The sequence below is a fragment of the Lagenorhynchus albirostris genome, chromosome 3 (genome assembly GCF_949774975.1).
Source record: "Lagenorhynchus albirostris chromosome 3, mLagAlb1.1, whole genome shotgun sequence".
In the NCBI taxonomy this organism is placed as follows: domain Eukaryota; kingdom Metazoa; phylum Chordata; class Mammalia; order Artiodactyla; family Delphinidae; genus Lagenorhynchus; species Lagenorhynchus albirostris.
Window position 1 is genome coordinate 137,493,677 of NC_083097.1, and position 14,697 is coordinate 137,508,373.

The following is a 14,697-nucleotide window of genomic DNA, read 5'->3' on the forward strand; positions in this document are numbered from 1 at the left end:
TCATAACTGTATTTTCTAAATGTTTAAAAATAATTATGTAATATCTCATAAGAGGAAATAGGTTTTGTTTTCATGTTTTTGTTGAACAATTTAGTAATGTGCTAAAATGCTTATGATATAATGTTAATGACTTAGCATATAGAGTCCAATTGGGATTCAGATTCTAAATTTTCATAAAAAATATACATTTTTACATTCATAAAAGGGTGTCATCAGTTGATAATTCAGGTTTTCTTATATACCTGAGTGCACTGATTTTGTTTTTGCCTTCTTAATTAATCAGAAGATCTTTTTCAAGAAGATAACTACAATTGCTAAAGCACTGCAGTATCACGTTAAATACTGCTGTATACATAATGAGGTGGGAGTCCTAGATTAGCAAAATCACAGGTATTGAGATTTTGGGAGTGATAATAAAATTTAGAAATAATTTAAATGAATAATTATAAGAACTACTAAATGTTAGACTAGAATGCAGCTCTCCTAATTCTCTGATCAGTGTAGTTATCACTAGCTTTCTGAAATCTAATAATTATCTCCTACTTTAAGTAAATAACAGACTAAATTATACCTATGTAACATTCTTTATGATGCCATGTCAACACCAGATTAAACCTGATTTTTATTGGCTAGTGCTTTAGATGAATTCATCAGCAGAAATCCTGTACTTTCTATGACATTTTTCCTTGAAGTGTTCTGAAAATAATTTGATTGGGTCAATTTGATTTTGGAATAAAATACAGATAATCTGTTTGGAATATGTGCTTTATACATTGTTAGGAATTCTTCTGCCTAGTCAATGAGAAGTCTGCTGTCACCACTTCTACAGCTGGGTTCATCCCAAGAAAATATTCTTTCCTACCTCCACTTATATCTCCTAACAGAAATATCTAAATAGTATCATAAAAGAAAGCAGGTATTTTATTTTATGATCACATTGGTATAACTGAGTTATCAACTAGCCAAGAGTGAAGGTAAGAATCTATATTTAAGGATTATATTGCTCTTTAGCCACAAACTTAGACTTGAAAAACAACATTATTCATCACTTTTCTTAATTATTCCTGCAGATCTTTAAACAAGGTTGAGAAAATAGATGCATGATAAGACGTGATGAGAATAAGAGGAAAGGCCTGGTTTAAGAGAAACTATATAACGCTTGATTAAATGAAAATTACTGAGTGCATGCTACAAATGAGGTACTGGGTTTGGGGCTACAAGGCAGCTTCTAAATGCTGTCATGGCCACTTGGGTCTCAAGCCAGGCATCTAGTTTCCTTCCTCTTCATCTCAGCCTGCCAGTGCAATGGCTGGCGATACTTGGCTCCATTGCAGGTTTCAATCCTCTTAGTATTTTAGTAGTCCCCTTTTTCATTTTAGACATGCCTGACCGAGACCTTTCCCATTCTCTTCAACAGACTTGCTCACTTGTGCTCCTCTTGTCCTTTTTGTTCTACACGAAGGAGTATCTTCACAGAATCATGAAAAGATACCTGGGGTAAAATTCTACAATATAAAACCACTGCCTTGATATCTAAACCTTTCTCTGTTCCAGCCTTCTGTTTATTTATCAAATATCCCCAGCATCCATCTATTTATCAAATATTAAGTAACACTGCACACTTACTATCTACCAATTACTATGCTACTCGAAATACATAATTTCACTTTCCAGTCTGATGTCAGATTATAAAATTTTTTACATTCACTGATCTCATTTGATTCAGAAGATGATTGGGTTGTTAAAATGATATTATCTAATTTATCCCCCCCTTTTTATATATGAGGAAATTAAAACCTGAAGAAGATGCTTGAGGTTCAACAAGAGGTCAGTGACAAAAGTCCAAACGAAAATACAAGTTCCATTATCATAATACTTTGTTAAGGAAGTTGGTTGCATTGCTCAATTGTGTCCATTCATCTCTTTGCACAGCGTCAGAACTCTATCCTTCTAAAATGATTATCAACCTGAAAAGTAATGGAATAACTGAGAGTAAGCTGCTAATCCGTGTTTTTGGCAATGGGGAAACAAAAATCCAATCAGAATGAAAACTGTTAAAACCTAGCCTATAACAGCAATAACTAAAACATTTCCCGTATTTCTAAATCTCAATCTCCATTTTCTGAACTTCCCAAGTTCATTTTCTGAACTACCTTAATGCAAGTCTGTCAATTAGCTGAGCGCTATCCTTAAAACTCATGCTATCCAAACACACTGTTTCACCATGAGTGGACTCAGAGCTCCTGCTGTACAGTCAAAAGCAATGGGTACATCCTTGCAGGAGGATGATTTCACAAGGAGGTTATCCGAGCTTCAAGTGTAGAGCTATGACCAGTCCTCCCTGGGTTATGGCTTAGCCTGGTTGTCTGTGGTCATGGATCCCACCCACTAAGTATGCATCCTCTGAGATGAGATGACCTCGTTTTCAGACACAGCTACTAAAAGTACATGTCACATACAGGTAATTCTCTGCCTCTCAGAGATCAGAAATACCATTCTTTGGCTTCAGACTTTTCAATCTTGAGTGCTATTTCTTAGATAATAGAACCAGAGATTCCTAGGCCATTTTTTCTTTTCCAAATTTTACCATGGAAATTTTCAAACATACAGACAAGTTGAAAGAAGAGCATAACAAACACCTATGTACCCACCATGAAATTCAACAAGCATTAATATTTTGCATACTACTTTATCTTTAATATGTTTTAATACCTAAAAATTTCACTAAGAAAACTCTACAAAAGAAGCTTACTCAGATTCTCTGAATGACTTCCCCTCCAGCCCCCTCATCCCTGCCAATCTTTGTGCATCTCAACGGAAGAAGCATTTAAGTCCTTAAACGATTTTGCCTTGAACATGCATGACATTCGGCCCAGAGGACTTGTTCTACCTAATTTATTGGTCACTGCCTTATATTTAAAGTCTTCCTTGAACCAGCTTTCTATGTCTAGGTCTTCATGATTGCCTTTCAATTCTCCTTATTCCGACTGATGAACCTTGCCTGTACCAACTTCTTTGCAATGATCTTGTCTGTGCCCCAGGATTCCACACAGCAAAAATCATCCCTTAGTAAACTGGGAATGGTGTGACTCTCAGAACCTAAAGATGCATCTTCCATAGATGACTCAGGACTGCTGTTCTCTAGGGCTTTATTCTATCAATCAAGAACAAAGTCTGGGGCTTCCCTGGTGGCGCAGTGGTTGAGAGTCCGCCTGCCGATGCAGGGGACACGGGTTCGTGCCCCGGTCCGGGAAGATCCCACATGCCGCGGAACAGCTGGGCCCGTGCGCCATGGCCGCTGAGCCTGCGCGTCTGGAGCCTGTGTTCCGCAACGGGAGAGGCCACAACAGTGAGAGGCCCACGTACCACAAAAATTTAAAAAAAGTCTGTATCTATGGATCTAATGCAAGCAGTTTCCATATCACTTTTCTTTACCTTCTTTTTTTTCCCTTGCATGCTCTCAGGTGATTTCTACTATTCTTTATTTCCATTTGCCAGTACGTAAGGAGTAGGACAGAACGATAATGAAGAGCAACATCTCTGTATTCAAACTATTATACTTTCCGGTGCCGTAGCTGTGTAACTTGGTACACAAGTTCCTTAATTTCTTCATGTAAGACAGAAAAACAAACCAACCAACCAATAGCGCCCAGTTTGTAGGAATAAAGTCAATTTTAAATGAGATAATATAAGCAATGCTCTGGTACAGTGACACGCACAGGCTAAGTCCTTTAATGCGTACTAACTACTAATATTAATACTATTACTATTCTAAACGCTGTTTGAATGCAGCCACTATTGAATATAGAAACAAAATAAATTTCTTAGCAGACTATCAGTAACAGAGAATGACTGGGGTAGGAGAGTGGGTAAGTAGGCGAAGGAACTAAGTAGATCTGAATCAATCCAGCAGCAGCAATTTTAATTGAATTCCTTTTACTTTTTATTACAAATGAAACTTCTGCTGTTCAAAAGGAATATCTGGCCTGCACTAAATTTCAGCTGTGAAATAAACTGTTCTATTTATCAGTAAAAACTGGAATGGGATATTTACAAATTTCCTGAAAAACCTCTTATCAATTTCAAACTCAGGATTAACTACACAACTGAGAGAACAGTCACAATCCATGAGTCTTCTTTTTCGTCCAGGAGTGTTAATTTTATGCACGTCAAATGTGTTCAGGAACCTGCACATTTTGCCATTAGCCCTTATTGGAAGTGGGGCTGAGAGGGTGATGATTTACAGTAATAGTGTCCAGTCGGTCTTAATGACAAGAATGAACAGCCACCACCTTTTTTTGTCTGATTATTGGCTTAATGATGAGAAGCCATATTTATCATCGATATTGGCCCTCTCTTGTCCCTCTCAAAGACTTTTGATTGTTGATTTTTTCCCACCCATCCAACTTTGCATATGTACATTCAGAATTCATTGACAATCTTTACTGAGTTTATTTACAGGGTAGGTGCTTTGTCAGTGCTAGGTATAACAAAGAGAACACAACTGGTTCTCTGGTCTAAATGTGGGTATCACCGAAAAAAGGAAAACACAATGTAATGTCTACATGATTGCCGTGAAGATTTGATGGGAAAAATGTATCCAGCACTGGGTCTGATGCTTAGCGAAGACTTGTTACTTCCCAGGCCCCTCCCCGCTCACTCCCTGCCAAATGAGTAACTCATTATTGCTGTGCTTCTCTCTGCCTTCTTCAGGATTCTGACTTCTTTCTGTGCTTAACTCTTAAAACGTGTGAACTACAACCTCTTTGCATTCCTCCACTGCCCATGCGGTCCCCATCCCATCAAGGTCTTTGTGATACCATATTTTCATTGCAGCCACTATTGAACATAGACACAAGCAATAAATTGTAGTGGATTCCAAGCAATAAGTTTAGCACAATGTATCTGCTAAGATAATTCTTTCCGTAAGTACTTTCAAATTCCACCACTTTGGTGGAGTCTTTGCAGACACTGCCTGTCAACTTATTTTATCTTTCCGCTATTTCTCTTTTTCCCTAAGGCCTGTATGCGAGCAGTGCCTGTATCCAATTCATCTCTTTACTTCCAATGGCTGACACAGCGTACAAACTATGCTCTCTCTTGGCCTCAGTCTCTCCCTCCCTTGACAAACAAATGCCATTTTCTCTACAAACAGGATAAACAAACAAAGAAGCTGGCTTATAAGGATCTAAGACAATGCACCAGTCAGGAAAGATGAACACAGCAGATAATGAAAATTAGATATAACAGATAAGAAAAGTATGGGAGTGAGAGGCAACCTACGGTAACGGTTAGGAGCTCTGGCTCTGAACTTAGAACAGGACTCAGATCCCATCTTCACTGCTTACTTTCTCTGTGATCTTAGACAAGTTACACCAGCCTTCATTTGAAATAAAGATCATAACAGTTTTAACTTATGAGGTTGTTATAAGTTATTGTAACTGTAATAATACACGGAGTGTACTCCCTACTGTCTGACCCCTAACAAGTGTTCAATAAATGAATAATAGTATTATTATCATTATTATGAAAAAGTCACCACATGTTCACGTAAAACAGAATATATCAGAGACAACTGAACATCTCAGAATAGAGAGTCTTCCCCAATAATGGAGAGGAATTCTTTACATTGCAATGTTTTCAGAGTAAGACAGATATCTTTTTTCTTCATCTTTTTTTCCAGGGAACCATCTAATACAAAATAAACTTTAAAAGAAGACACTGTCATATTTCACAATTCATCCTCCAAAGAGCAGAGCACCACAATTCTTCTCTGATAGAAAGGTACATTTAATAGTGTAAATTCATTATTAATAAACCTGAGATGATGGCTATTTATTTGCAAATCTGATTGCTCCTTGGAGGTAAGAGGGCAAAAAAAGCCTTCCTGTTCTCAGAGGACCAGACCCAGTTCATAGAGCTCAGGAACAATTTATGAAACAGAATATCTGCCACATTCCAACAAGGATTTGGCACTCATAATTTTTTTCCACTTTAAAGAGACCCTGTGTCTAAGCTATTTTGATATTGTTTATCCCTACTCCTTAAAGAAAGCAGCTTTATGAGCCAAAAAAAATATTGTTTTGCCCTTCAGTATAAATAAACATTTTGCCTCCTTATTTATATTTTTCTTGACATAGCTTACTTCAGGCCTCTATCATACCCTGTTTGAACTATTACAAGAACCTCCAAAGTGGCATCATTTCTAAAATTTCTCTGTCAACTGAAGTGAAATGGTAATACAAAATTGACAGAAATTTGCTAATGCATCTAATGTTAATAGACAAAGGACATAACTGTGTTATATATATGTGTGTATATGTATTATAATATATAAATTTTTCACTTCTTTTGGAAATAAAAAAATCATCACCATTAACAATAAATATTTAGGCAATTAAAAAAAAAGAAAGCAGCTTTAGGATCAGCAGCTGATATTGGAAGATAATTCAGAAAAACTTAGGCTTAGCTGGGATAAGTCCCTTTGTAAACATGGAACACTGAGCTCTCAGATGTCTAGTGACTAGGAGGTTTAACGGCTTATCAGCAGAATTAAAGGAGGACTAAGAAAAACAGCACAATATGCCCCTCCAAAAAACACAACAGTAACTAGTGTGTTCAGGAAGAGTTCAATTTTGAAATGTACGCTACAGACCTGAGGCCGTAAAGGACCGTCCCATCTGGATGCAGCCGGATCATGCGGTTCTTGACAGTCACTCCGTGCACAAAGGACTTCTTATCATTCAGGAAGTAAGTATCAGGCACCCAGAGCTGGTCTGCCACTCTATTGTCCAGAGTCAAGTTTAAAGGAATTACATTATAGGACAGCCTCTTATCTCTCCAAGCTTGCTGGAAGTACATTGTCAAGGTATAATCCTGTGAAATTGAGAAGATAAAAGAAAAAAAGGGTTATTTTGTACATAAATGGACTTGGGAGACAGGCAAACACTTCAGTATTCACAATATACACAACCAAATACCAAAAACATATACTATTCACATATAGGCAAATATTAATTTACTAAACCCAATCTTACTGAGCCCACACTATGTGTCGGGCAGCACAGTATCTACAGAAGTGAAGAGAGCATATCCTTGTGAAATTTATCATACATTATTCAGGAAGAAAGATGGTAAGAAATAATTATTTAATAATTAATTTGTCTTAAAGTGCGGTACCCAGGATTGTTTTAGGTGGAACATAAATACAATTGTAAAAAGTGGTTAATTTATTACAGTAGTAGTTATAAGAGTTTATAATGAGAATCTCAATCCGTCTGATCAAAGTGAGTTTCCTAGTGGAGGCAACATTTATACTGAGACTAATGTAGCTTCCCACCTATCTAAAAAATATTAGCTCAGTTAGTATTTCATGAGAATTTTTGGGATTCTGGATCATCAGGCTAGGCTCTTTCGTTTGGAGAAACTGTGCGTTGTTATAAAGGGAGCACTGGTCTTGGAGTCCCAGGCTCCAGCATCTTCCAGCTATTTCTAGGAGTAAATTTACATAACTTCTTTTCACTTCAGTTCCTTAACTATAAATGGGCTTTTAATATATCCCTGATCTATCAGAAGATTACTATGACAATTAAATATATAACTCAAATGCAATCTGTAAACTACAAAAAGCTATAAATTATGAACAAAGTATTTACATACATATTGTGACATGTTCTCTCCATTAGAGGCCTACGGGTACAATGTAATTGCTCTTTCACCCTCATTTGAATGACTAAATGAAGGACCAAATATACATTTGAAAAGGATAATTACCATTCTATTTTAATATCAGTTCACAATGCCCTACTTGAGGGCTTTAAAAAAAAAACAAAACTAGAACTATGTATTAATCATATCTGCAACCTGAGAGCCAGCACAGTCCTAGGGCACAAATAATGAATGAATGGATATCCAATATGGTATGCCTATTGGATTTCTGCACATACTTGCCTACTTTTGTGGATAAAATACACACTTCAGTCGCTGTGAGGTCCCTGAGTTTTTCCAACCCTTGCTGAGATTTATACATCTTAATTTGGCTATGCAATTTTAAAATACGACTTGCAAAATATTACCTGCTAAAAACATTAAATAGCTTCATAGGAAAAGTATAATCCTCCAGCAAAAAATTTAAATATTTTCCCTGGTTTCACAAATATACAAATTTTTATCTCATTCAGAAGTCAGTGTAGAGCTGACTTCTGAATGAGAAGCACAGAATCAAACTTCTATTCTAACAGAAGAATATTAATATCCTAAAGGTATATCAAATAACTGTAGGTGAAATTTACTTGGGTGGATTACTTTAGTCAGTGCTCTGGACTGTTCTAGCACACTCTGCTTTATTGAAGAATTAGTCTGAGGATCTCTAGCATAACATCCTGATTTATAATAAAAGCTAACTTGAAGGCTTGTGAATTATATAACGAGAGAACAGAAAATGGATCAGATACATTTTTTACATGTCTCTATGTTGCAAACGGCCTAAAAACTTGGCCATAAATAAAATAGGCAATTTACATTGTGCTTGAGAGAACACACTTAGTGATTTCCGATTCTTGGAGATAAAATGGAAAATTTGATTATTATCTCTATTAGAAGATGAAGCTACATCAGCCCTCTTAAGAGTTAGGGGAGATAACACAGTTTGGAAGGTGCTGGAGTTTATCAGTCAGCTGAGATGTGTTTGGACACAGGAAATTGTATTTTCTTTGGGGCTAAATAAATGGTAATATTGTGAGATCCAGAGTCATATGCTAACTCCTGTTATTTGTCAGCAAGGCACTGCCTGGTAAGAAATGCTCCCAGACAGACCCTGGTGATTCTGCTAACTGTCACATCAATTTTCATTTCTTTTATTTTAAATGACACATCATGACACTGTCAAGAAAGGAAGAGGTTCCTGAATCGAAATAAATGTTACTGGACATAAAAGGAAACAATGGTTCTGTGTTCTACTCTCTCTCCCAGACCCTCATGCCCCCATGAGGCTTTGAACTTTTATGTAGAAAACATCTTTTACACCCATCCAACAAGCCTGCCTTCAGGAAGCTGTGTCACTGTTGGTCTATTCAAACTGAAAAAAAGCAAGTAAACCACTTCTGGGTGCTCCACAACCCATGGCATCACCATGCAAGAAGCAGTTAGATAATCAAAACTAAAACCAATTGACTTTCAATGCTGAGCAAGATGGAGTAAGCCTACTACAGGCTCTCTCTCCTGCTAATCACAACTAACCATCCTGGAAAGAATAAAAAAGCCACTATCTAAGGACTGTGCAAAGTGAAAACTAATAGGCAGATTGGCAGAAAATCAAAATGTGAAGAAAACCCATTACAATAGTGAGCTTCTTATTTATTTTTTCTGCCTCTTTTATCTTCTTAAAGTAACACACACTCACACAAACACAGCCAAAAGCAAAAATAAATGGAGAGATACACCAAGTTCCTGGATTTGAAAAGTGAGTATTGTTAAGATGTCAATTCTCAAATTGATCTGCAGATAAAGTTTAAAAATTTAATCCCAATCAATACCCAAGCAGGATTTTTGTAGATATGAACAAGCTGATCCTAAAGTTTATATGGCAAGCAAAGGAACGAGAATAAACAAAACAATTTAGAAAGGAAAGAACAAAACTGGAGGACTCACACTACCTAATTTCAAGACTCACTCGGAAACTCCATTAAGACAATATGACAGGGTAGTATTGATAGAAACATAGATCAATAAAATAGTAGAATCTAAAAACAAACCCACACAAATATGCTCAAAGATTTCTGACAAAGGTAGAAAGGTAGTAGATTTGAGAAAGCATAATATTTTCAGCAAATAGTGTGAATCAACTGGAGCGTGCAAATGTAAATAAATAAGCAAACAAGTAAGCAAGATAGATGTCTAAGTTAGTGTGAGATCCACATATTCACTATTGTATATGCGAAATTTGTAAATGTGACGCTCCCACATCCCAAAGGTAGGTGGTCTCCAAACTTTAAAATTGTACACAAGTAAATATGTTGAACAAGGCCCCCCAAATAAAACAAAACAAAAACACAGCTGACCATTTCAAGTGCTGATGATGATGCAAAGCAACTAAAACTCTTACACATTGCAGGTGGGAATACAAATAATCAGCCAGTTGGAAAACAGCTAGACAATCTCTTACAAACTTAACATACATTTGACATACAACCTAGCAATCCCACTCCTGTGTGCAAATGTTCAGAGCAGCTCTTGATACATGCAACATCATCAATGATTTTCAAAGAAAGTTAAGTCGAAGAAGGCAGATTCAATAGAATACATAGTACATGATTCCATTTATATGAAATTTTGGAAAACGTAAAACTATAGGAACAAAGAACAGATGAGTGTTTCTCTGGTATTTGAGGTGCTGGAGAGGTTGACTACAAAGGGACAGCATGAGGAATGATTTTGGGTAGCAGAACTGCTCTGCATCTAAACTGCAGTGGTGGTTACACAACTCTAGGCATTAGTTAACTCATAGGACTATACACCAAAATGAGTGCATTTTTCTGTATGTAAATTTAAAAAACAAATTTAAAAACTGCTTAAACAAAACGAACAAACAAACAAAAAAACCCATGATCTCTAAGGTCAGACACACCCAGGTTCTTACCCCAGTACTTTCATGTCCATCTGTCATAACCTCGGTTGAGGTGAATGAGTCTCTGCTTCCAACTCAAAAGAAGAAACTGAAGCTAATGAACTTAGGAATTGGGGAAAACAAGAGCTGCTTTGACACCTGGAGGGGGGTGGAGTACATCGATGCTACAAAATAAGTCATCTCCATGCATACCAGGGAACACGTGGCCCCCATCAGGATGCACTAAGATTACCACTAAATGGTCATAGTTTCACAATTCCCCATGTGTACAATGAGGCAGTTGGACTAGGTAGTTTCCAACTCCACCCCTAGGAATAAAACAATTCCATTCTAAGAAATGCTTTGCCACCCCTGTGTTCAAATGCATCTCGCCATTTCAAAATCTTCTAAACATCTAAAGTACTTTCATAATTGTTTCTTGCTGTCTTTGTAATTCATTCCCAATACCAAGATTCAAACTCTTCCTGTTTCTTTGGTTTAGTCTTCTACAAAATATATGGTATGAAATAATTTGTGTATGTGTTTATTATCTTTTTTTAACTTTATTATTTTGTGAACGTCCTATTCATGCTCTATGAACACTTTTCTGTTTACCTCCAGTCACTGTATATTTGATAGGTGGATATCAATCTACATAAAACATTTTATTATTTTGCTGTTTCCTTTTAAAGTTATTCTTATAATTAGTTTAACTTTATAGTTTAAAACAAACAAAAAAATATCAATAGTTCAGAGGGCTTCTGTATACTTTTCACACAGCCTCCTCTAAGATTAACATTTTGCATAATTATAGAACAATATCAAACTAGGATATTAACATTAATATAATACTATTTACTCAACTACAGACCTTATTAGAATATCACCTGTTTATTCACTAAAGTTCTTTTCCTGTTCCAGGATGCAGTCCAAGATCCCACCATGTATTTAGTTTTTCTGTTCCTTAGCATCCGTCAATCTGTGAGAGTTCCTCAGTCTTTCCTTGTCTTTGATGATGTAATGCTTTCGAAGAGTACTGCTCAGTTATCTTGTTAAATGTCTCTCAATTTGAGCTTGTCTGATGTGTTTATGATGAGATTGAGTTTATACAGTTTTGGCCAGAATATCACCAAAGAAACACTGTATCCATCATATAACGGGTATATGATGTCAATATGTCTTATTACTGGTGAGGATATTAATCTTGAACAGTTGGTTAATGTAGTACCTGCCCCGTTTCTCCACTGTGAAGTTACTATTTTCCCTTGTAATTGATACATATCTTGGGGTAGGTACTTTAGAACTATGAAAGCAATAAGGTTATTAGGCTGACTTCTATAATCACTGTGTTTTTGGGTTTTGCATACTTTCCAAATTTCTATTTATCTTCTTTCAACTCAACCTGAATCGACATATTCAGTCAGTTGACAATGCTTAACTATTAATAAGATAAACCAAAAGAAGTAAATACCAACATAAGCCATTTGAGGTGTTTTACCATCAAATAATGGGAAATCTCTTCTTGAGGCTCATTCTCTCCACCTACTCCTTTCACAGATTAGTGGCATCATTCTGGCCACAGCAGGTGCCTGCTTCTAGTATAGACTTTTACTCTGGATGGTGCAGCATCTTACCCTGCTCTCAAGTCTGCCAGTTGCACTTGGGTGGTGTATATTCCCACCTGGACTTGCTTCAGATTTCTCCTACCTTCATTTATGTCTATGGTTTTCCATATGCTTTTTCTTCTCTGGAGACCATTTCCAAGCTTTCCTTTTTTTTTTTGCAATGCATGTTTATGTATATGGGAACAATTATAAATGTAATTATGTCATTTTCCCTATCTTTGTGTTTTTTTTCCTATTTCTCTGTTTGGGGAGAAGATGGTGGTGTAGGGGATTGGGTTCACAGGTATTTGGTCGGCCATCTGAGGACATAAAGACGCCTAACAGTTACTTTTTTAATGATCAGGGTTTACGGTTTATTTTCATCACTGATAATGTGTGGGTTGTTTAATTTGCTTTACCTATTGCATTACATCTTCTAAGCTTTGAAAATTGCTGCTGCTGTCCTAGAATCTTGAGCTTTGGTGATTAATCTTGTTTCGTGGTCTCCCAGGTAACAATTGTGTCTCCAAAATTAGATATGTTCAGAGAAATATCTTCTCTCTCTGCTCAGGATTTATAATTTTGAAAGAAAATAAAAATTTTAGCTTCATCTTATTATCCCTTGCTGAAATAACAACTTCTAATATACTATCATGTGTTACTTTCCTTTAACTTATGCTAGATTGATTCTGAGCTAAGAATCTGAGTTCTGGCTTTTGTAAGATACGGCTAATGTATTTAAGGAAGTAAAACCTGTGATTATAGGATTATATTATAGAAACTGTGAGTGCAAGTTTAATTTAAACAAAATGCAAGTTTCGTGTGAAGAAAACTCCATGATAGTTTGTTCAAATAGCACATTTACAGCTTTTACTATCATTCTTTGCATAGCCTTTTAATTTGGGGCATGTTTAGAAAAGTCTTTCATTATTTTTGTTTGGCTTTTCCACTTTTAAAAAAGGTGACACAAGAGGATTGAATTCCAAAGATTAGGATGCCAAATTATTTCCCTAATTTAAAACTTCTGTTTTTACTCCCTCATGGGAGAAAAGACACTACATCTGATGCAGAAATTATCACCTAAATAAACACCATAGTAAGACAGAGTAAGCACATTCATAGTACTTACACAGTAAGCATATTCTCAACATCATAAGCTGTTACCCCCTTGAGAGCAAAGACTGTCCCTTATTCCTGTGTATATGACCAATACTGTGCATACTTTCTGGTAAATGGTAACAACTACCATTACCTGTGAAATGGTACAAATTTCCTTGCAAATACTTCGGAGTATGTACAGAGGTCTCTAATCTGTGCGTACCCTTTGCTCTGATATTTACATTCCAAAGGATATTTGCAGAAAATAATTAAGCAGTACATTCTGACAGCTTTATCTCCAAATATTACAACTCTCTTACTTCTGTTTCCAATGCTAATAACCTAATCTCAGACACCATTACTTGTTAAGTCATTATGATGCCACTGTTACTCAGTGGAGACTGTTACTGTCTCCTTACTTCTGACCCTTTTCCTCTCATGGTGGTAGGAACGAAAAGCAGATCACACGTCTACCTTGGTTAATTATCACCCAAAGGCTTTTCATTGCATTCAGAGTAAAACACAAACTTATGACTTTGGCCTTAAAGGTCGTATATGACCTGGACTCTGCACACCTCTCTGATCTTACCTACTACCTCTGCTCTTCCCTCACCTCACCTCACTAAGACCAGCCACGCTAGCTTGTCTTCTCTTTTACAAATATTACAAGCTTTTTCAGCCTTAACTTTGTCCTAACTAGTGACTAACTGGAAAAACTATGTCTGGAAAAACTATGTCCCCAAGTGTGGTTGGCTCTTTCTTGGGACTCAGAGCTCAACTAAAATGTCAAATCTATTCAGTGGGACTGTCCCTGACCGTCCTACTCCCAATCCCATCGGACCTTATCACATCCCCCATTTTTATTATGTTTATAGCATTTATCACTTTTTTCAACTAATCATAATCATTTATTGGTTTACTTTTTTATTTTTCATTTCTCTCAGCTAGAAGGTAAGTTCCATGAAAATATAAAGCTTTGCTAAACTTGTACATCACTGTAACTACATTCTTAAAAGAGAGCTTAGCACATAGTAGCAATAAAAATCTATATATTGAAAGATGTGAAAGAATAAATGTAAGACAATGTACATTTATTCCCCTAAAATATGTACTACTATATTAGCAATAAAATCAAAATTAGTAAAGACCTAAATGTTCATCAGCATGAAACTGAGTAAATAAAACACAGTACTACTATATAGTATATGCAGGAATTAAAATAACATTTTAAAATATTTATTGACATGAATAGGTATTCTCAACATACTATTAATATATTACTATATATTATTATTTTTAAAGAATACTAAAAAACAATAAGCACAACGTGATTCCATTTCAGAAACATACAGGTATATACTGGAGAAATGTGTCTAATAGCAAATATAAATA

The 14,697-nt window shown here is 36.1% G+C and overlaps 1 protein-coding gene across 3 annotated transcripts in view; it reads right to left on the bottom strand.

Moving 5' to 3' along the window:
* Window positions 1–14,697, bottom strand: part of GABRB2 (gamma-aminobutyric acid type A receptor subunit beta2) — a 293,005-nt gene that overhangs the window by 185,633 nt on the left and 92,675 nt on the right. For all 3 annotated transcript variants that reach the window (XM_060146526.1, XM_060146527.1, XM_060146525.1), the window contains exon 4: window positions 6,656–6,876. In XM_060146526.1, the coding sequence (XP_060002509.1) occupies window positions 6,656–6,876 (221 nt within the window). The remainder of the gene's footprint in view (window positions 1–6,655; window positions 6,877–14,697) is intronic.